The sequence below is a fragment of the Passer domesticus genome, chromosome 6, assembly GCF_036417665.1.
Source record: "Passer domesticus isolate bPasDom1 chromosome 6, bPasDom1.hap1, whole genome shotgun sequence".
NCBI lineage: Eukaryota > Metazoa > Chordata > Aves > Passeriformes > Passeridae > Passer > Passer domesticus.
This window is the reverse complement of record NC_087479.1, coordinates 62,076,737-62,100,363: the sequence shown is the minus strand read 5'-3', so window position 1 is coordinate 62,100,363 and position 23,627 is coordinate 62,076,737. Positions and strand designations below refer to the sequence as shown.

The 23,627-nt window shown below is 40.0% G+C and overlaps 1 protein-coding gene and 1 long non-coding RNA gene across 13 annotated transcripts in view; one reads left to right on the top strand and one right to left on the bottom strand.

Moving 5' to 3' along the window:
• Positions 1-23,627, top strand: part of NAV2 (neuron navigator 2) — a 385,274-nt gene that overhangs the window by 286,863 nt on the left and 74,784 nt on the right. For all 11 annotated transcript variants that reach the window (XM_064426226.1, XM_064426225.1, XM_064426222.1 and 8 more), the window contains 3 exons: positions 1,981-2,089; positions 4,612-5,007; positions 15,427-15,549. In XM_064426226.1, coding sequence (XP_064282296.1) covers positions 1,981-2,089; positions 4,612-5,007; positions 15,427-15,549 — 628 coding nt within the window. The remainder of the gene's footprint in view (positions 1-1,980; positions 2,090-4,611; positions 5,008-15,426; positions 15,550-23,627) is intronic.
• On the bottom strand, positions 5,284-12,137 carry LOC135303933 (uncharacterized). Of its 2 annotated transcripts, XR_010365355.1 has the most exons (4): positions 11,555-12,137; positions 10,947-11,290; positions 10,502-10,601; positions 5,284-10,175 (listed from the first exon to the last, which is right to left on the bottom strand). It is a non-coding gene; the product is annotated as an uncharacterized LOC135303933 (long non-coding RNA). The 2 variants fall into 2 exon arrangements; XR_010365354.1 differs by having other exon boundaries at positions 10,947-12,137.

Here is a 23,627-nt window from a genome sequence, read left to right as displayed (position 1 = left end):
AAAACTCAAACAAGGGAGATGCAAACCCCAGCTGTGCACAGCCAGACAGACAGCAGCATCCATGGAGGGGCCTTGGGGGAAACAGAACTAAACAAAGTAGTCCCTCAGCCCAAAGGAATTAGAAGAAATAAGGCACAGATATCTTCTCTCCCTGCATAGCAGCTATTGATGCTGTTAATTTAAAAGCACATATAAAACAAAAGAGAGCATAGGAAGGGAAGAATAGAAGCGGAATTGTTTAAGGATGCTGCCTGCTAATGAGGAGCTAAGTGATTTCAGAATTAAGCTCTAGGGGCCAACTATCCAATATCTGTCTTTAAAGTATACTTTCAATTTAAGCAATGGAATGCCATTTAAGTGAAAATTCGGTATCAATTTAGGCATAAGAGTGATCTCAGTAGAAATTGCTTTAGTTTGTCTCCTGTGTGTTTTCCTATGAAGTTACCTACAATTTGCCTTCACATCTGTGAGAGAAATGATCTGTAAAAGAGCACTGTGACATTTGTTAAGCTGAAGGCCTATAAATATTTTATGTGTTTTACTAAAAAAATTTGTAGATCCACGAGTATAGAAAATGTTTTCTGTCCCAGAGACCCACTGGCTAAAGTAATCAGTCTTGTTAGGTGGATGTTTTCAGTCCAGCCAGACCATAATTGTTTGACCCTCTGGCTTAAGTGAATTATAACTCAGGAGATGATTTCCCAGAGACTAGAGACTGATTAAAAGAAAAATGCTCACATGGGCACTGAGCATTTTGGTCAGTAGTTTGTAGCACTGCTGCTTTGTAGGCAACAGTGTGTGAGTGGGATTTTCTGTGCCACCAATCTGGCATCTTTTAGAAACATGAAATTTAAAGCAAAGAGTGTAGAAAGTTCCAACAACAGCTTTTTTTTTATATATGGTTCTTCACACTTCTGTTGTGTGTAATGTATAGATATCCATCTAAACTAGCAATTGTGTGGGTGCCCAGCATCCTGGCGGCTCAAAAATGCATCACTTGCACAAAGAAGGCTGATACAAAATGTGAAAAGTTTTACATTTACTGTGATATTTTCTTTAGTCATGAGTTGTAAACCCTTTAGAATGAAAGAATTCCTTTCTGTGATCAAACAGAAGCTTTGTGACAGTTTTTTTGAGGTTTACTGTTTCAGCTTTCAGCTTACAAAGGATAGGCTGGCACTACTAGAAATTCACATCTCTTTAGCCTCTTAGAGGATTTAACCCTATAAAGCTCAGCTGAGGTAGCAACCAAAACATTTCTAAATTGACAGCTGAGAGCACGTAAATAAATTATGCTGAAGCACTAATTAAATTATTAATTTGATAAAATGAAATTATGCTGAAACAGTAGGAAGACTTTATATTTTGTGTACATAAACTCTACTTTTAAGGAGCAGGACATGAATGTGTTTTAGAACAAAGTCGTTAAAGAACAGGATTTCTAAATGCCATGAAAACTAAGTCATCCCCCAACTTTGTGTCATATAGCACATTTTAGGAACAGTAACTGTGTTATGTTGACAAGCAAGACCTTTTGTTATTTTACCTGAAACATCACTCAGCATGGAGCAGCCACCCAGTCAGCACAGTTTAGTTTATGGAAAGCTGTTATTATAGGACAAAGAAGATCTAGTGAAAACACAGCATTGGAGAAATTGCCTGTGTCAGGTTAACGTTAATTGTGTCAATATATGAGACAGAAAGAGTGGTGTTGATGGAGTGTATATTCTAATGAGGTTGAAAGTTAACCAGAATTTAAACGGAGTTGACAACATCTCAAAGGCAGCCTGTGCAGTAACCCTGCAGAGCTTATTTCGGTCAGGATGTGATGATGGCAGGTGCCTGCCAAGGGGAACGGAATCTCAATCCTGACCAGCTTAAAAAGTCAGGAAAAAAGTGTATTTGAGTCAGGCATAGGCAGCAGCTCAGTTCTGTGCTGTTCCCTGCTTGGTCCTTATTCATGGCTTCCTTTCCCTGCAGGAGAGGATCCAGAGACACGGCGGCTGCGAACTGTCAAGAACATCGCTGACCTTCGGCAGAACCTGGAGGAAACCATGTCCAGCTTGCGGGGAACCCAGATCACCCACAGGTAAGGGCACTTCTGGGTCCGTAACAAAATGGAAGCCACTCTCTACAACTTCCTGAAGGGTGGCTGTAGTCAGGTGGGGGTCGGTCTCTTTCACCAGGCTACAACTGACAGAACAGGAGGACACAGTCTCAAGCTGCGTCTAGGTAAATATAGGTTAGATATTAGGAAGAAAGGTTTTTTACAGAAAAGGTGATAAAGTACTGGAATGGCCTGCCTGGGGCCACATCCCTGGATGTGTTTAAAAAGAGACTGGATGTGGTTTAGTTGAGGTGTTAGGGCATGGGTTGGACTCGGTGATCTTGGAGATTTCTTCCAACCCAGTCATTCTGTGAATTCTGCTTCTACTTTACATCTCTTACACCTGCACTGCATCCTTAGAAAAATTATTAACACTGACAGTGGGAGATACTGATCTTGTGATTTTTGTCTTTAATGCACAGAATTTAAATAATGTTTGCTGGTTATTGAGATGTATGAAGAGGAATTGATGGGATGGCATGGGGTGTGGATTGACTCAAAGGTCAAGAATAATCACTTCTTATTAAATGTGTGAGGTGATGTTTGAATATAAGTTACAGTTCAAAATGTTTCTTCTTAGTGTTGAGTAATTTCAGTGCATTGCACCTCTCTCCCCCTATGTGTAATATTTTGTTTAAGTGAGAGGTGAACTGTGCTTGACCCATATTATCAAGTGCATAACTTAAATTCCTGACCAAACTTTGGACAAACAAGTTCTTCTAATATTGTTAGTCATCCCCTGAATTAAACTGCTTTTTTTTTTTTTTTTGGTAAAGCAGCATTTGCAAATCTTCAGCAATATTTAAAATATACTGTAAATAAACAAAGATTGCTATTACATCTAAACATTTTGTAAGTTAGATCTTTGCAGTGTTGAACAGGATGTTTTGGAGAATAAGCTGTTTGGCCCCTAATGAGGTTGGGGTCCTACCTAACACTTGGTGCCTTACCCTTGTACCCCAGCCCTACATGAGTTTATTGCGGGAACGCTTTGTGTTTTGGCTTTGTATCTAAAACTGAAGAAGAGCTTGCAAAGATGAATCCCAAAGCTGTTTTTCTTTGTAAATTTCAATTAATGTGACAGCTCTTCATGGTTTAATTACTATAACCAGAGAATACAGAGGTTTTTGCTTATATGTAACACTGGGAATGGTACAATGATGTTTATTTTTACTAATACCCACAATAAATTTTAAAAAGTAGCACTTAGTTGAGCAGGAAAGGAAAAGAGGAGCTCATGTGGGTAAGAGAAGTTGCAGCTATGGATTAGCCTCAAATAAATTGACTACAATTCAGCTATGAGTATTTAGGGTGTAGTCTTGCAATCTGTACACATCACCTAAAAACTCATGGTGTAGTCCCATTTTTAGGGTTTCATATATAAATATGGCCAGTATTTTTTAAAATACACATAACTCCTGAATATATGAGTAATTTATTGTTTTTTTCTGATTTTGGTTTGAACATCTTCAAAGCAGCTCATCGTTCATTATTGATTTGTTAATATACAAAATATATTCTGAAGAATAAAAAATTGGGCTTTCTTCTTACCTTTTTCATTTACTCCTCTTCATCTTGGAGAAGTAGCTTCCCTTTGGTGCTGGGCACATCTCCAGAGTTAAAATTATCATGAATGCAGACAATAAAAGGAAATCTTTTAGAAAAATAGAACTTCAGCAGGTTTTCCTATAGTCAGCTTATTATCCCACTTCTTTGCCTAGACTGGCAAAACCGTAGTGTAATAGAGTTATGTGTGCTTGAAGATGAGAAAGTTACTCTTTGATACTGTGGATAATCCATTTTAAAGCCCTGCTTAAGTCTTCTTAAGTATGTAGAGCATGCATGTATGGTGGCTTGGGTACAAGAGTCTCTTTAGGAACATGGGGGGAAGGACTTGAAAAGTGAAAAGAAAGGATCTCCCCAGGTGCTGCAGTAGTCAGTTGTTAGTGCTGTTGCGTATGATCAGTAACTGTGTGAGCGTTCAGGGCCTTGGAAGCACCTGAAATCTCACACAGCGTTCTCTGTAAGAGCCACATTTGCTCCACTGTGTCTGATGCCTTGGGGTGGCTACCTGGAACAAAGGCTAGACAAGATTAAGGGAATAAAGTGGGTATTTATTAAAGGCCTTTAAACAGGCACCCCTTGGGCAGTCAGAAGCCTTCCAGAGGCTACACCCAAGATGAATGATGGCCATGAGTTTTTCAGATAGTTATAAGTTTGGTCCATTTGCATATTGGCAGTTAATTCTCCAATTACAGCTTCAGGTAATGATGTCATATACCTCCAGTTTGCTCCCCCTCAGTTCACTTTTGTTTATACTTTTTGGGCCCAAGGCAGTGAGGTGATTTGAATCTCAGGTCTAGAGGGATCATTTTGTTTGGCCAAAATGTGAAGTCAGCTAACACTCCATATGGAGTTTAGAGTTATACACTAAAGCAGTACAGGAATTGAAGCATGTAAAAGCTAAAACCCTAAGGGATTTTATCCACATCTCTCCCTTCAAGCACATTGGAGACCACATTCGACACCAACGTCACCACCGAGATCAGTGGCCGCAGCATCCTCAGCCTGACGGGGCGGCCGACGCCGCTGTCCTGGCGGCTGGGCCAGTCCAGCCCACGGCTGCAGGCTGGCGATGCGCCATCCATGGGCAATGGCTACCCACCGCGGGGCAATGCCAGCCGCTTCGTCAGCGCCGAGCCGGGCGCCGCGCGCTACCTGTACTCGGCGCCGCTGCGGCGGCAGCTGGCCACGCGCGGCAGCGGCGTTTGCCACGTGGACATCGCCGACAAGGCCGGTGACGACATGGACCTCGAGGGTATCGCCATGGATGCCACTGGTTACATGAGCGACGGCGATGTGCTGGGCAAGAACATCAGGGCCGACGACATCACCAGTGGGTGAGTTAACGCCTCGCTTTGTGTGACTCTTCTGTTCCATTTATAGCCCTGTATTTCTGTGATTTTTTTTGAGAAATAAATGCCAGCACCAAAGATATTCTACTCATTTTAATGGGTCTTTGGAGATACAGCTTGTTATCACAGAGGGATTTAAACAACATTCAAGTTTTTAAGTGCACATTAAGAAAGTATCCCTAGATGTGAAGATACTCTGGCGTGTGATTAAACGTTTTCCAGAGTTGACTCACAGTGGTTGCAACATTCCTTCGTGCCCACGAGATGGAGGGAGTGAGGCACTATTTGTACTTAGCTCAATTCTTTTGCTGCCTCAACTTTGACAGGCTAGTTCACTGGAAGGAAATGAGTTTGCATCTCTGTGTTAGTAGTAGTATGTGCTAGAAACAGGTTTAAAGAACAAGTCAGTGTACAGAAATATGAAGTGATAGACAATTATTGACAAGGTTTTACATCAGCATTTTTTCTCTGCCTTGAGTGGAAAAAGCATTTGTTCTTTGCTCCAAAGTCAGTTTTCAATTTAGTCTACTTTCAGTTCCTACTGTAAAAGTAATTTTTTCTTAGCTCAAGTACATTAGCATTGGATTGATGTTAAAAATTACCTTTGAGATTTAAATGGTTTGGTGTTTTGTTTGTTTTTTCTTGTTTGGTTTGGTGGGATTTTTTTGTTTGTTTTTTGTTTGCTGTAGTTTTGGTCTGGAAGTGAGGAAAGTAAACTCTGTATACTACCGTGGTTTCCATAAAACACCTTGAGTGGTAGCTGAGAATTACCCCTGGAAGAACTGTGTCAGCTCAATCTTCTGTTGCTCAAAGAGGAGCCCCTGTCTTTGCAGACCTTTACTTAGTGCATAAAATTCAGATTCCAGGTTGAGGAAAAGGAAAGAATAGAAAAGCTGTCAAATTTATTAATTATTTAGTCAGAAAAATCTGTACCTTTGCCCATCTCTGTGTATGATTTCCTTTTCTGTGTCTGGTCATCCTGCAGGATAAAAATTGATTCCATAAAAATTCCATAGTCTGAAAGCAAAAGAGTGGTGTTTAGATTCTGGGCAAGAAAATGGTTTTGTGAGTTGGTACCTCTGTCACCAAAGCAGTGAGTTATATACCCAGAATGATTAACATAGCAGAAGAGTAATATAATCCACCCTACCTCACTCCTGGCCTTGGGTGCTGGGCTATCTTTAACTGAGTATCTGATTCTTTTTTCCCCACTGGTTTTTAAAGGAGTGAGATACTTTTCACTTTTTACTCATGTAGTAAGCACATACTGATAAATGAGATCTCAATTTAAGGTCCTTAGGGCAAGAAGTGTGTACAAGTAAGTTTTTCTTTTCCACATCTTTTGTCTTTAGCTACAGGAGTCTGTTTTGCTAAATAGTGTGAGCTGATTTGTCGATGCATATAGCACTGTTGGAGTCATTGACTAATTTCCAAGGACAGAATTGGTATTGTAGGTAAATCCATTGTTGGAAAGATGCAACTCCATTTCCAGGTTGTGGGCAGGGAGATGGGCAGTTTGGGGTTCCTCTACTTGCTGCACTTGTAGGCCTTTGGAGGGAGTGTTGCTACAAGCAGCCCCACAAGCCTGGGGTTGCAGTCTATGGAGGGTAATCATGTGAGTGGATTCCTTGAGAAGGGAATATTGCAGTATTAAATTGCAATAACAGCATTCCAATATTAATGGAGAAGGATAAAAAAATAAGGTTGTTGCCTTTGGTGCCCCCTAATGACACTGGGTTACCATCTCCAGTGTAAACAGATGTTTGGTAGCCTTTTCTGTAAGTTGTGTTCCCCAATGTCTATTTAATTCAAATAGTAAGAAAAAATAGGATAGCATTGTGTTTTTGTGGGAGAGGAATAATTAACTGCTTAGAAATCAGAGAGGTTGCATGTAAAGAAAGCATCCATGTGACTTGCTGCAGAACAAGATCAGTGGTAGGGCAAACAGGCTCAACATTTCCAGAAGCTGATCTACACTCTGTGCAGAGCAGCACAAGAGGGTATTTAGAGCATGAATAGCTCTTTATTAGCTGGTATGTGTTTCACTTTGTCATTTTTCAGAATTTCTACAATCCCGGACTCTGAAAACCTTGGATCTGTGTTTTCGTTGGCATACTGATAGGGAAGGAAGCCAAAATATTTACAGCCAAAATAAATCCAATAGCCAAGAAAAACTAGTTTAGCCCTGTGATCCTGGTGCTTTCTCTGAAATGTACTGGGTCATGGGAAGCTTCGTTTGGCCTCCCTTAATGAGTCTGCTCAAGCAGAGCTCTGGCAGACACCAGGATTGCTTTCTTAAGGTTAAGGAAGAGAGTATTTGCTAAAGGGACAGAGAGCAGCTCTTAAACTAAGCAAGTCTCCAGGGGGTGCATCAAAGGTAAGAAGTTGCCTTTTTGCAGGGTCCATAACATAACCCAGTGATGAAGCAACATGAGCAGGGTTTGTGTGAGCTGGGAAGTGAGCCTCCAGCGCACTCCTTGTGGTGGCTGGCTGAGCTGAAGGCTCAGAGCCTCATTGGAACGTGGCACCTCAGAGCCCAGAATTGCCTCCCCTCTCTGCCCCAAAGATTGGCCCAGGTGGGGATGTTAATTCTCATGGATTTTTTGCATTTTTTGAGAAGGTTTTTGTCCACTTCAGTCTCCCTCTGGCTACTAACATACATATTCCTGTCTTTTTTTTTGGTCTCCTTAGGCCCAATTTTCTCTAATGAGATGTAGAGTTAATTTCCTTTATATCTCTTACTGGAATGCAGCAACAGGGCTGTTGGTTAAAAAAAAAAGCCTTTTATAATTATTTTCTTTTCATTCGATTAATCCTCTGTCCCTGTTTTCATTACCTTAAGTGTGCAGCTTTCTATGCAGAATTAACAGTGTAGATATACTGATTAGTGCTGGTCACAAGTTTTCTCAGGAAATGGCTTTGGATCTGCAAACACACCTTTGTCAAAATCATTTTTTGCAGAAGCAGGCTATTCCAGCTGTGTTCTAACAATGTTCGGGGCACTGTGCTAAAATTCTCCTTACAGCCACCTCCTGTGGGCACAGTGGTTATTGTTGGGGGGATACATTTTACTATTTTATTAATCTCCCCATATCTGATGGTTTTGTGGTGATGTATTCCCATTCCACATCTCTGTTTCCATAACCTCTTAATGTGTTTGCATGCACAATCATCATAGGGTTATGATTGCTTCTTGTTTATTCAAACCTTTATGCTTCCTCGAGATTGTTTTACAAGCACTGGAAACAGTTGAATTTGGAACATGCATGAAGGATACTGAAAGGGAGAAGAGGCCACTTTGGGCTGGGGACTCAGACTTTGCCTGTGCTTCTGCTCAGGTCTCAAACTCTCACTGTGCCCTTCACAGACCACAACCATCATTGAAGTAGAGTTCTGAAGTAGGCTTACATTTAGGAGTTACATTTGTTGGGAGGCAAAAAGGAGCTGAAGTTGAGGACTGATTTCAATGAATGTTGAAGTGTAGTTGGTATTTGTAGGATTCTTGCAGCTGTTCCATGGTTTTGTCATATTTAAAAGTCAGATAGTGACGCATTTTCTTTAGATGTCACAGTCACAGGTGGTATAACAGACCTCCCCTAGGGCTCAGGTTTCACAGGAGGAGGAGGACTCTGCAGTTTGCTGCTAATGAGAATTTGTTGTTGGTAACAGCAAGTGAGTGAAACCCTTTCCTTCTAAGCCATCTGCAGTAGCAGTGTGGCAGATGTATTCTTACTCCAAGAACTGTACTTGCAGTTCTTTGCAGGAGACATGAGTATGATATTGCACAAGCATATTCAATATTATTAGTTTTGTATATTGTTTTAAGTATTCTTAAATATTGCACTCACTTGAGGTGTAGTTCTTGTGTCAGCTTCATCAATAAGACAGTGTTTATCATTTATCTCAAGTGATATTTCAGATCACATGCTCTCATAGAACCTTTCTTGCAGTGTGATTCAGCATAGGAAGACAACATAGGCCTAGGAGTTATAACCTTATACATCAGCCTTTTTTCTCAGTATAATGGTAAAATGCTCAGGTTAGGTCACATGTAGTGTTAATCAATAAAACGAATGCAATAGTTGTGGTGTTTTGTATTTTTACTTCTATACGCTGACCTACTGTTAACAATTACCAAAATACCATTTAATAGCAGTTACCCTATTTTGGGCTTTTTTCTGTAAGAAACACCTCAGCAGTGTTTGAGCTACTGCATCAGTGCCAACAGGTTGTAATTTGAGTGGAGGGACAGCTTCTAAGGGACAAAATAGGGTCCCAGTCCGGGGCTAGCCAGTAGAGGGGGATGCAGTCATTCACACTGTGTCGATGTGGATCATCTGCAGGGAAAGAGTTGGCAGGAGAGAATAATGCGAAGTTGCTGTGGAGTTACTCTTTGTCTGCTGCTGATGTTGCTGAAAACCTCTGGAGAAGCTGCACCCCCTTCTTAATCCTGTTTGGTGACAGTTCATTCCTCTCTTGAACAGAATTTAAGAGTGTGGTGAAAAAATGGATCGCTTATTCTATAGCTTAGTTCTATGATTTCAATTGCAGTGGACTCTGAGAAAGAATTTAGGCATTGAAATCAAAATTGGCATGTGCAAAGCCCCATTGAACCACTGCCTGATTCTGGTGGGCCTTCAGCTGCCAGCAGCCTGGTGGTGGTGGTGGTGCTTGGTGGGTGTGAGTTTCAACCTGTGTTTCCCTGGGGTCCAGAGTGGCATTTGCACACCTGAAAGGATTTGACCTCCTAAGTGTTTTCCAGTCTGACTCCAGCCCAGTCTGTCTGGGCTGACTAGATTTTAAAAGGAGCTTTAAAAGCCATGGTGGAGCGGGCCTCCTCCTTGAGGTGAAAGTGCCCTTGGCTGATGGAGTGAGTGTTGGAAAGAGGATCATGCAGTGGAGACTTCTCTGGAGCAGGAATGGCTGCAGCCATTATGAGAGACACTTCCTTTCAGTCTAATATTAAGTGTTGACAGCTTCTCTTTGACTATGTGTATCTAAGACTGCTCATTCCACAGGAAACTGGTTTCTTCAAAAGCTCTGTCAGAAGCTGTTGTTCTGGATGTGGGGATGGATGTGGAGAAGCTGCAGCCACCCAGCTCCCTTACAGGCTGCACCGTCCTTGGAATTCCTTACCTGCAGACTGCTTGAAGCTGAGAAGACATAGAAAAAAAAATTAGCCTTGGACAGTGGTGCCCAAAAATTGTTGTTTGCCAGGCAGCTTTAATACATCTCCAGACAGAAGAGTATTGATTTTTACAGAAGCCACTTATTGCTACAGATTTCTTTTTTTTTTTCTCCTCATAGAAAAAGGTCTGAGCATTAAGTAGTTAATGAGATGAATTTGTTTTGTTTCTAGACTGAATAATCAGCACGATTTATGCTATTGGTGATTTACAAGTGAGAGGTTTCTCCAAATAAACTATGAAACTAATATATACTTATTAAGTTTTGCATATTCTCATTTTTCCTGTCTTACCTGTTGGTGGAACAGGTATCTCCTCCTTTCCAGCAGTGATTAGGATTTTTGAGTCTGCGAGTAATTCGTTCAGGTCTTACTCCATGTTTGGGTTAAGCATCTGCAAAATAATTCATAGTTCATTCATTAGTTTGTTAATTATAAAGCGTTACTGATTATGGGTGAAAGTCTGTTGCTCTGTAACTTATAGGCTACCTTAAATATAAATTCGGTTTTATTAATTGAGCAATAGGTTTGCCTTTCTGTGAATCTGAACTGTAATATTTGGTCTAATATTAGGGATTTGGGCGTTGTATTGGAGTCTCTACCTGCAAGATCAGAACCTAATCCTGTTCTTGAATGTTCTTGTTGAAATTCATAGGGATCAATAATGGAATCTAAACCAACCATAGGCTTGTAGACAGTGTCTGTGTCCAACCCTTTGGCTAGGAGATCAAGTACTTACCAAGTACTGATTCAAGTCAGGCAAGAATAGTGATTTGAAAGACTTCAGGGGACATAAACAGCCCATATGGTCTAATGCCAGTGTTATAATGAAAAATGTAGATCAAATTGATACTAAACTGAGAAATTTGCAGTTGTCATCATCCAGCTGTTAGGGTAGCATTTCTTTTTTAAGTCAGATTTAGGATATATTCGTAGTTGCAATAACAGGATGGCTTTGATCCCATTCAGCATATTTCAGAAACAGCACTGGGGAGTTCTCTTCTGTGGGTTTTCAGCACTGGCAAAGTCAGAGTTGTTCTTTGATACTCAAAGTCGTTAAGCCCCTTGATCTCATTTCACCGACTGTAATGACGAGACAGATGAAGCTTAGTGAAAATGGATATTTAAAGGAAAGCATTAAGGATAACAGTGTTACTACTACATCAGTAGGAGACATTTCCTCATGTCAAAGCCAATGTTGATATGTGAAATAATTCCCTCAAGCTTTTTGTTTCTTAAAGTTTCAAGCTCTTGGGTTGCTGGGCAAATCATCTGCCCAGGAGACACCTGGGCAGCTTTTTCCACATCAGCTTGTAATCCAAAGCAGCAAGAGGAAGGCAGGAGCACCTGAGCTGCCAGAGTCAGGTCCCATTCGAGGCATGTTGCTGTTCTCCTGCTTGTGGGATTGGGATTATGGAGCTACAGGATCCAGAGCAGGTCAGGGTAGGCTTGCCTTGTCTGTTGTGTGTTGCTGATTTACCTGCTGCCCCTTCTCTTCCTAATCCTTAAATAAAGAATGCTTTCCCCTTGGCTACTTATTTTCAAACTTGAAAAATTCATATTCATGAATTCAGGAGTCAAATGAATACATGTGAAGTGGTAGAGTTGTCTGACCATAAAAGTAAGTGCGCTGTTGGCTGGCTGCATCTGTCAGTAAGTAGGGAGTGCAGACAGGAGTCAAGTGATTGAGACCACTGGATTTTGCTGATCCTTGCCATATCTCATTCCTGTTTCCTCAGTGTGCCTTTCAGGAAAGGGGAATAAATCAGCGTCAAAAATACCCTAAAAATATTACACTTGGAAGGGCTTGTTACAGCACTCAAAATTTGAGAGGCACAGAAAGGGCGTATTTGGCTAAAGAAAAGAGAAGCTTAAAGGTCCAGGTTGTCCAATGCAAATTGCTTTATGCCTGTAGTGCAGAGCAGGGAGCCATTTTCTAACGGGAAAAACGTGTCACCTAGAAAGTGGACTAGAAGTCCTAACGGTATAACTGCTCTTGTTTAAACTGAGTCTTTTCATATTGACAGAAATTTGGTTGACTTTTTTTCCTTGCTGATGAAGAGTGAAGCTATAGTGATGGGTATTTGTACATTAGTTCCTGAAAAGATCAGAAACTCCTTTTTACCAACCTCATCACTGTTTCACTGTCCATTTATTAAATATTATGATATTGAGCTTCATTAAAGGCAGTTATTCCTCCCTGGCTGTTGGTACCATTCATAAAGCATCTGTGAGATTAATTTTTTTTCGTACAATTTACCTATCCTTGTAAAAGTCAGAGTCTGGACACTATGCATTTCCTTAACTAATATATTTAAACTTTTTCTTATTTTGGGGCAGGTAAAATAATATTTCTAAGTCCTGTTTGTTTTTCACTGAACGTGCTTGCAGAATTCTTAGCAGTCATGAAGCTAGCAAGGCTTTTAGTGTAAATTTTCTTATTATTTTTAATATGAAAAGTCAGATAAATTACATTTAGACCTAGTACAGTGGTTGGGAGTGCAATGTGTGATTGTAGAGGAGAGGCCAATATTGTTGTGTTCCACATTGTGTGGATGTGATAGGGCAATAAATTCCAATAACTTTGAGTACTGTTACAGTTATCAACAGGATAATATTTCCTTGGTCTGGTTTTCCCCTGAGTAAAACATTAGAAGATTTTCTTTAGGAAAATGTTGCTTCATTATATTCTCCTTTCCCATAAAGCAAAAATCTGCAGCAATAATAATGTAGTTGTAAGGAAAAGATAGTTTCTGAAAGCCAAGACAGTTGAAGTTTGAAGGGATAGAGAGGAAGGAAATTAAAGCAATGGCTGGAGGCTTGTGGCACCAGTAGTTAGAATCTCCTCTGTACTAACTAATGGATAATTACGAGGGTTTTTTCATTTGTTTTAAAGTGTATTTATTTTAAATGTGTTTTTCTCCACAGACTTTAGAGGCTAGTGCCTTTCCTTCTTCCTTCACCTTGCTGTTACATGCAGGACTTCAGGCACCATTGGCTTTGGCATCTTTTCCAAATTAAACATTCCCGTGTAGAGGATATTTAAGATATAAAGCTTTCAAACGGTGATTACACAAGCCTGTTTCAAAATACAGAAGTCTATCCTGTGTTGTCATGGCATGTAAGAAACTTGTGTTATTGGTATGGGGGTAAAAGCCATTGTTTATGGCTGTGCTTTTTCACATGGACTTGTTTAGAAAAGTGTCATGATCTAGTTGTCAGAGGTGCTAAAGCCATCCAGCTTCCATTTGCTCATGCGAGATTTATCAGTGCTTGAAACCAGTTTTCAATTTGAGCTACTGCAGTGTTATTCTAATCTTTTAGCTTGCTGGGCTTCTGTGTAGAAGATGAAATACACTAATGCTGGTGAAAAGACATTGATTTCAGCATGGCTAACTCTTAAGAATACTACATTAATTTCCACGTTCTGAGTGATAGGTATGACAAACAATCTATTTCAGCTGTAACAGATCTTTCTTATCAAAGGACCAATATGCCAGGAATCTGACAGCAAAGCCAGAAGCTGCATTTTCCAGCACACGTGCAAAGAGTATCCATACAGAAACTTGTTTGCGTGTGCAGACAAATAGGTGCAGTAAACCAATTAATACATGTACATGAAATGTTTTTGCAAAATACTCTTCAGATGTTTGTATAGCACTATGGTCTGGAGCCATTTTTCTCTTCTTCTCCTTTATTTTAGTACCTTAAGGAAAAAACATATTCTTCCATGATAAAATATTTATAAACTGTCAAACACAAGTTAGAATGCCAAATCTAAGGCAAATTCCACCTGCTACAGTGTAACTGCTCCTCATGCTTTTTATAATCTTTGTTTATGAATTGGGAGAATCCCCACAGATTTGCAGAATGGGGAATACTCCTGTGTCTGACTTGATGGGCTTGGCAACCTCTTTGTAAGATTCTACAGAGACTCCTGGGTTGCTGCTGGGATGGTTGTGTACAGATTTATACACTGAACTGCAGTGCTAATCAGCAGATTGGGCAAGGCTTCCCAACTGCTCACCATCCCATTTTTATAAATGTAGGAATCAAATTTGGGTTGGGTAAAGCACATGTGCACAGTGAGATCTCACCAGCAGAGACACTGCTGCCTGCAGCTTGGAGCATCGGAGCATCTCTTCTTTCCTGCTGTGGGTAAGAGGTGTCTCACTATCAGAGAGAAAGCTGTGTGCTTTCTTAAGCCAGAGGAAGGTGTCCTGAGTATCTGGATATTATTCTGCGGTCTGCTGTCAATTTGCTAAGAGTGGCTAAGGGATTGAGGAGATACAGTCCTGTCAGCTCCTGTCTCTGTGGAGTATGGTGCTTGTCCAGCAGTCTTCTGGAAACGGTGACCGTAGTGCTCAGGTTGTTGGAGCTATTTCAGTCTCAGGCGTGTGAAAATCTTCACATTGTGTTCACTCAGCTGTCAGTGCTGCTCACGTACACCCACATGAGCTGATGAACTGATGGTGGTAACACAGGGCTCACTCTGTGCCATTGCCCGCCATCTCTGTTCATTTAACATTAATTTTTCATTTGTCTAAACCAGAAGGTAAGAAATGTGCTTTCTTAGCAATTTATGAAGTGTCGTATGTACACCTGGCACTTATTAATGCCTTAGAATAGTAATAGTAAATAGTAATTTTTAAATGCAGGTATCTCTAGGTCACAGTTGTAGCCACAGTAGAATGTAGGAACCAAAAGAAGGCTGCAAAAAACTTTTCATCCATGATGATTTCTGTAAGTTGGGGAATACTTTAGGTTTATTGTTTTCTGACAATCTAGGGATTAAGTCAATGTGATTTTTGCACTTAACTTGTAAAAGGTTTGAAATTTTGATTGTGTTTTAGCACATGCGGAAAACTTCAGGCTGGTACAAACCATGTCTATTTTGGGCAAGAAGGGATCATTAATGATTGCACTCACAAACATTAAATTACTTCCATATAGGTATCCTTAATGAAGGTTAGGTTTTCTTTAAGTATCCTTTATCACATTTATGTTGAAATTCGAGTCTTGGTGATGAGAGAGCATGCAAGGTGTAATAGAGAATACAATGGAGGATACGGTACCTCTGATGTAATCAAGAATGACGTTTTGTTTGCTTCTAGTTTTGTGTAGCATCCTTAACTTAAAAATGGGGAAACCACAACGTAAGTGCTGTTATGATATGTGAATTTTTTATTGTGATAGTGAACACGGCGTTCTGTTGTCAGGTACCTGACGGATGGCGGGCTGGGGCTGTACACGCGGCGGCTGAACCGGCTACCCGACGGCATGGCCACGGTGCGGGAGACCCTGCAGCGCAGCTCGGCCCTGAGGCTCGGGGATGCCGACAGGTAGGGGGCTGAACACCCTTAGCCATCCAGGCATTCAACGCCTGCGTATGAATTCCTCCGGGGTTTGAAAGTTTGACAAGAAAGTTTCACAGATATGCATGCTTGGTAGAAAGCTCTCTGAATGTAGAACCTGAGAACAGAATAGAGATGGAAGCAAGTATTGATATAGAAGAGCAATAGATGTCTAAGTTGACAATTGCTGAGCCAGTCATTACTGGACAACTAAGAAAGCAAAGGCTAAGTCAGGTTGGAAGGAGGTTTTATGGCTAAAGCAAAGAATATGTTGACCACAAACAAAAAAGATATCTTTACCAAGCAGAAATAGGTCTTAGGAAAAGCAGAAAGATACCATAGGCAAACAGACATGCTGATGTGGTGAGCAGAAAAAAAGTCTTAAGAATTCTGCACTGCAAGAAAACTGAAAAACAGCTTTAAGCTTAAACTGTAACATACTAACTCATGTGATTGGATAATATTGACCATAATATGGTAATGATAGTAGTGTTGATGGGCTATAGGTAATAGCAAAGGTGTTATATATGATGCTGATTGGTTGTTATGTATTAAGATGCTCAGCAAAGAAAAATACATAATGCCTTGTAACCAGAACTAAAGGGTCTTCAAGCTTGCCTACAGCTGGAGCTGAGAGCTGTAGGCGTGGCTCTGTCACCCATGATCCTGGACTGCTGTATACAATATAAACATTTTGAAAGAGCCGCCTGGAGTTCCGCATCTCTCTCTCATCTTACACCAGAGCATTTTAGGTTTTGTGTTCGTGGGGGTGTCGGGAGAAATGCTGGTTTTGTGTCTCCTGAGTGTTTTGCTGCAATCTCCCCTGTGTTTTTGTGGATAGGAGGCAGCACAAGAAAGTGTTGAGCTCTTGTTTTAGTAGTGTTTGAAATAGAAAGGACTGAGTTCTCTTTTCATGTCTATTGACTCTCCCCAGTGATTGAATGTGAACAGTCAAGGCCAAATGTCAAGAATTAGAGGACTGGAAATCCATAATTCATGGGAGTGCAGTCACAAAGGAACCCAGTGAAATATTCTATTAATGTTGATATAAATGGGTTAAATACTTGCTTTTAACGAGGTCAGCATATGGCTGCTTCTTTCCCTTCCAAAACCTGATCAGTGTTACTGCTGATGCAGTAAGTGACCCGTATCCTTTTTCTTCCATGAGAGGCCTCTAAGTATAAAAAATTAATTTTGAGGTGCATGTTCAAATGAATTTTTGAATTAAAGATTTTTTCTCTTTCTGCTATCTATAAGTCATTCCCAGGACATGACTGAGCTTGATATTATTGATACTTTATTAATTGTGATGCATATATTACTAAGGAAACCCAAGTGGTGGAGAATCTAGCCTTGTTTTCTAAGTAAACTAACTCTAAATCTGCCAAGATTTAGACCTAAATCTGCTTTGGCATCCTTGTGATATTGGCAAATAGCAGGATGTCAAATGTAAACAAAAGAACTAAAACCTCTCAGAGAATCCCAGTTCAGTTTGAATTACAAGTCAACATATGTTTGCCAGTTGTAAAATATGCCTGGATTTTTCCAGGAGCTCACATCTCTTTCTGAAATGTGCAGCTTGAAACCCAACCAGCATTCACTGCTGGTCCTATGGATGAGGGTGTTGCCGCCTTATGATGCAGCTGGACAGGAATCAAGTGTCATCCTCTTCTGCTGCTGTGGCTTCTGAACCAATATTGCCATGGTAGCAAAAGCGTCTGTTTAAAATTCAGCATTTGTCTAAGATAAAGTATATTGTTGTTAAGTAACAGCTTTTCTGGAAAGCCAGTGATACATTCCTGTCACTGGTTCCTTCTCCCATCCAGTATTTTCTGTGCGTGCAACACTTCTTGTTTGCTGAACTTCTTTCCTGAAGACACCACACATCAGGCACCAATTAGGAACATTTGACAAGAGGGATTATTGGTGTGTTTAAATGTATTACACCTAGAATGGGGTTGTGACCCACTGAAATGCAATCCCTAGATTGTCATTTGTTTCAGCTTCGGAAACCATCCTTTCAGTTCACTTGGAGTGGGACAGACTCTGCACACAATAAAGACTCTGCATGGCAGAAAAATTACCCTTGGTCTCAGAGTTGGTGATACTATGATGTGTTGCTTTGATTTAGTCTTTTCTATTTCGAATATAATACCTTATGCAGGAAATGGGTGTTATAAATGACTAGGCCAATATTCAAGCAACAATCAATTTATTAATTAATATGGTAAAGTATGAGCAGTACAGCGCTGGGAACAGTGGGGGGATTTTTCCCTCCACTGCACACTGATAGTTGGACCTTACAGATATTTATAGGGGTACTCATAAGCTTTCTCAGCAGTTTCTATTCCAAATTTTTACATCACAATTCTATACACTATTGTGATTTAGTTTTTCTCAGGATGTATCCCAGAAAAGAGTATCCCCAGATGGTGGGGTCCAGCTTCCAAGAAGAGAGAAGTCTCCCAGCTGGTGAGGTCCAAATTCCAGATGTGGGTCTACCTTTTAATTGCAAGGACTATAAAAATCTTAACAGTGATGTCCAGCTTCCCTTGGTTGAAACTATCAATCCTTGAGTTGATGTTCATCTTCCTTTCTCAAGCTGCTTTTCACTGTTTTGTTAAGGCATCGAGATAAGCATGTTTCCTTTTTATATATTCTAAAGCTGTCGTTTCAAAGATTCTTACTTCAAGCAATATTCTAAAATTATACTTCAAAAGGTTATTATTGCAAAACTCTTTAAGGCTTAGCTACAAGCAGAAAGTTCCTGTCAAACAGCAACATCCTTAGAGCTTTAATTTAAATGCTCCTAAATCAACTGAAGACTTATAAAGGTTAATTGCGAACAAAGGATAGGTTCAAAGGCCGTCTTCCATGCTTTACTCCCTCAGTTATTTATTAGAATTTGTTCTTATAACTGTCCCATGGTCGGTTTCCACACATATCACAATCACACATACACACGTTGCCTGTATGGACCTGACACGAAACACAGCTTTGTATTTAACATGGGGAGTTTCTGACAGTAGGGTAATGATTTAAAAATAGCTCCTCTTTGCTTGCTGGGTGACCATGATGTTCAGTTTAAACAAAAAAATAATCTTAGTCTGAGTTGTTTTCTGGGGTGAAAATGGGCATAAGGAAAAGGAGTTGAATAAAACTGTGCAGTATCTGTTTTCTTCATTCTGTGAGGCAGTGAGCAGGGGTGCTGAGTTGCTTTATTGGAACATGCAGAAAACAGATTAAGATTCTATTTAACTTGTTCAAAGCAGATGTTAATTGAATGCATGGGAGAACAAGTGTGAAAGACTGTGAACCTCTGAGCTTGAAGTTAATAATTAAAAAGTTATCAGAGGAATTTTTGCAATATGCTAGCTACTTTACTTTCTTATGCTATTAGTTGTAGAAGTTTAGTTGTGAGGATTTTATTTATTGGCTCTGGTAAGGTAAAGCACAGACCTTACACTTTCCCCTGCAGCAGCGAAATGCAAACAAGGGCACTGAATTTAATGCTTGATTGCAAGGTTAATGGAATCATTGCACAATACAGCTGAGCTTATTTTCTGACTTCAAGATAATTTCAGTTTGCCCAGAACAAAGGCATTTTAAATCAAAAAAGACATTAAAATACCTTTTTATTTAGTTTGTGATTGTTTTTTTTTATTTAGTTTTGGATTTTTTTTTCAAGGTTGGAAATAAATATCCTATTGTTTTGTCTGTTCTCTATATATGGACATAGTGTGTGCCATCTGGTTAAGTTGATTTCACATTGTCAGACACAGCTGCTCCATCTGAGACTAAATCTGGTCCTTGCCTTCATATATGTAACTTAAATTTGTAATATGTGTAGGTAAATAAGATCTGAATTAATCTTTCTGTAGTTGCTTACCTGTGTAAGCTGTTATTTCGAGGAAGTAATTCAGACCTAAATTTTTTCACAAACTTGTGGCTGGGACAGGAGACTCTGAATGTGAGCTTGTCAAGAGTAACTTTGCTATTAGGGAAGTGTCTATATGACCTTTTCAAAATCAACAGTGATGAAGTGCTTAAAAACCTACTGCTGAGCATGATTAACTTTGAGTGTTTCCCTTTTGAAGTTCTGTTTGAGGTTGCATGAATTATGTGGCTTTGCATAAAGGCATAGAAAGGTCTTCCCAGCTTCTGATTGAAATGACTTGTCAAAGAGTGGATTGTGTTGTTTTGGTACTTCCAGTAGCTACATCACTGATGGACTGTAGGTAAAACAGCAAAACCAGTGCTGAGCTTGCTCTTCAAGAGTGTGTGTCTGTATCCTGATCACATCTGATGAGTACAGCTTGGTTAAAAACAAGTCTGCATCCAGATTAACTCTTAGGCAGATTTGCGACTGAAGCTGCTTCCTGGCAGTCAGCATTTTAGAAGTATTTCCTGCTTTTGGAAAGATCTTTGAATAATCCCAAGGTAGACTGTGGACCCTGGACAGGAGATGGACAGGAAGGAAGAAGTGGAAGTGAAGCAGAAAGTGAGCAGAAAGCCTGAGGACATTCCACACAGAGCACACATACTTTGCTATTAATAAGAACGTCATTAAGTGCAGTACAAATGGTAAAAATGATGGCTTTCAAAAATATCTGAAGAGTAGTATTTTGTTGCTATTTTACATTTTATAAAAACGAATTAAAGTTATTTATATGTCATGGCTCAGGTAGTAAACAGTGTTTCACATTTGTGGAGTAAATCCCTTTGTCTGGAGTATGTTTAAATTCACTAACTGAAATTTAATTTCCTGATCCTGCTACAGTGATGAGATTACTAAAAGATGTTAGTAATCTTGGTGGTGGAGGGAGATTGTTGGATTGCCTTCATAACCAAGGGGATTTGGATCACACTTCAGAAGGGCTGAAAAGCAAGCTGAAGCAAGTCATCAAGTTGGGGGAAATATTGGCCTGTTTTGAAAAGTGGGGAGAGAAGATGTCACTGCTTTTGGGAGGAGGCAGATTCCACTGAAAGCAGAATTACAGTCATGGTGCTGATGGATATTGCTCAAGAAGTTGAATCTAATTTCCTTTAAGCTGCACCAAATTTCCTTTTTTTTTTTTTTTTTTTTTTGGTGGGGGGGGTCATGTGCTGATTTATTGTAGACAATGGAAATTTTATAATATAAGGAAAAGAAAAATGAAATTTCTGTTAAGGTATCCTTTATGTAGTGTTATGGTAGGATAAGACAGCTCAAAGTCCTGACTGTGGTTTCAGTTTTTCTTCTTAATTGAGACAGTGAAGCTGAAGTTAAATGGAGGTGTAGCATACATCAATTCATCACTCCCCATCTCATCATTGCTGGAGTTCTACTGCACTAGCAGTGGTACCACAATACATAAGAAAAGGGGCAAACCGGAGAAAATGGGTCTGGAATAGATATCTATAGACACATAAACCAGATAGTCTTCATCTTAAATTGTTAGAACGTGACTGGGTTATGTCTTAAGCTTCAGGTGGACCCAATTGCTACAGTAATATGTAGAAATAGATTTTCCTGCCTTGTAATGGCAGTGGAATTCCATCATGCATCTCCCTGCCCTGCAGTGTTCTCTTAGGAGTGTTAACGTGTTTGTGGAGTTTCCCTGTAAAGGAATTGTAGGGAGATTCCTCTGGTGTTCTGTGTGAATGAGTTTGCAGAGGGAGGATAATCATCTACAGACCTCAAGAGGTCTCAGCTGAGGAAGTTGCTGCCACACTATTTCCACTCTGCCTGGAAGATTACATGCCATCAGTTCACAGTTCATTCACTTCAGAACATCCTGGCAGTTGCACTTGCATTAAGTTGCTACAATTAAGATACTTACAAGCTCCACTTTTCCCATTTATTTTCCTTACTAGGACAGTGAAACACCCCTATATAAGGATCCTGTATATTACATAAGTGTAATTTTCAAAAAAAAAAATTTAAACTCTCTAAGTTTTTTTAAGATAATATAGATATTTGAGCATTCATTGCTCACTGTGTCTCTGCTGTGAGTCTCTGCAGTTTGTGTATATATGCCCATCTAGAGTTGCTTAACAGCAAAGTCACAGGACTGGTGAAATGATTCATGCCTAGCAGATCATCTGCACTGTTTGGCCATCTGTTTGGATTTTATCACTAAATTAGAAAAAAGTGGTATTGCTTCTAAATATGCAAATTGTACCTTGGTACCTGTAGATATCCATCTCTCTGTCTTTGAAGGATCCCACATTTATCTTGAAAACTGACTCTCAAAAGCAGTGGAAATTCACATTGCAAAGATTCTTTGACGTTTGTGGCCGTGGGATTTGCTGATTAGAATCACAATACCATATACTTTTATTTTCCAAGGAATCTTTTCACAAGCTGCAATCCAAAGTGGTTTTAGATTCCATAAAGTAATTGCAAAGTTAAGCAACAAATAGTAGTTCAAAACAAAGGTATAGTAGCTGTACCAGGTGGCTGAAATGAGCATTACCAAAAGAAAGAAAAGGACACTCTACAAACATGCCAAGGTTAGTCAAGGGAAGCAGTGTCTTTGACACTTTGACACAGTGACCTAAAAGATGACAAACTTCTTGTAAAGTTTTCTTCAGGTTTAGAAGCAAAAATTTCCATTACATAACACAAGGTTTGTGTGAATTGGTTCAGTAGACGCAGTGACAATGTTTTTCCTTTTTCTTTGTACACATTTTTGGAGGGGTGTGCATGTGGTACACTGGACAAAGTATTCTGGGCAGTATTTCTGTAGGATTTCGTGGTGTTATTTCTGTTCAGACAGGCATAAAGGAATGGAGATAGGTTTGACAGTTTTGTTTGTTTCCTAGGCTTGGTCTAATTTTACTCATTGCATGTTGGCAGCTAAGAGTGTGATTCCAACAACCAGCTTAGAGAGGTTAGAAGCTGTTGGAAGGCTAGAGAGAGTTTTGAGGAGGGGATGACTTAAGGAAGTAGATAATTTTTCAGCTGAGACTGTGTTTGTGTAGAAAATTCTATCCAGGCTCCAAAATACCATGTAATGTAGCAATAGCAGATGTATGATTGACCTGTGGGGGCTGGCTGTTGAATCAATTCTATGCCTATTAGTTAACTGACTTTTCATAAAATTAGAATAGGGTTTCCCTGGGGACAGTTCCTTCTCTGCGTATTCATGGCCACAAAAAAAAGAGCAGATTTTACTGCAATAAGGACATGTGTGTATTCAAGAAGCCAAGAATGATCCTATTCTTCTCTTACTCAGGTACTCAGGTATTCTCCAATAACCTCGTTTAGTAGCTCCACAGGCTGACAAGGCACTGAGAGCAGTTCTTTGCCTTTTTCAGCAATTCTTCATATGAGAAGGTGCCACTTCTCAGAATTCTACCACTCAGTACTAAAACCAACCAAACAAAACACACTACAGCTGCAAGCTCTTCCTTCCGAAGTCATTTGATTGGGCAATCTTCACATGCTTGGTTATCACTCTAGTTCTAATCCTCTTCAAAATTGCCTGTTTTGATTAGATGTAAAGATATGAAAGAGATAATCTGGACCTAGGCTTTAGGAGATGCATTTCTTGTTGAAACCTTTCCCCTGGTGTCATGCCCCTTGCTTTTGTAGCTGTGATTCTCATTCTGCATTCCTTTATATTTTAGGGCATATTTGCATCTCTCCTGTAGCATCCAAGTAAAATGTTGAGGCCAGCAGCTGCTGTTCACTACAAAGCTAAAGGAAGGTGGGAGGTGCCCTCAAGGGAGCAACTCATGGTGACTAAGCTAGGCCTTTCTTATTGCCCATGCAGTTTGTGCTTCCCTGGAAGGCTGCACTGGGTGTGTGGAATGGTGAAGGGACCTTACCTTTTCCAGAATTGTTGGTGATGATTCTGTGAAAACAGGGAAAACTGCCTGAGTTAAGCAGCCAAATAATTTACATCTACGGATGGCAAAACCATGATCCTACACCACTAGATTTTCCTGAAGAAGTGCTTCCTTTCATACACCCGCACTCAAAGTATATAAGTATAAAGTTGATCTCCATGCTGATTTGGAGGCTCTTCTGAAACCCTCTGTTTCTGGTTCCACTGCCAAAGATTAGCACTGTCTTTTCT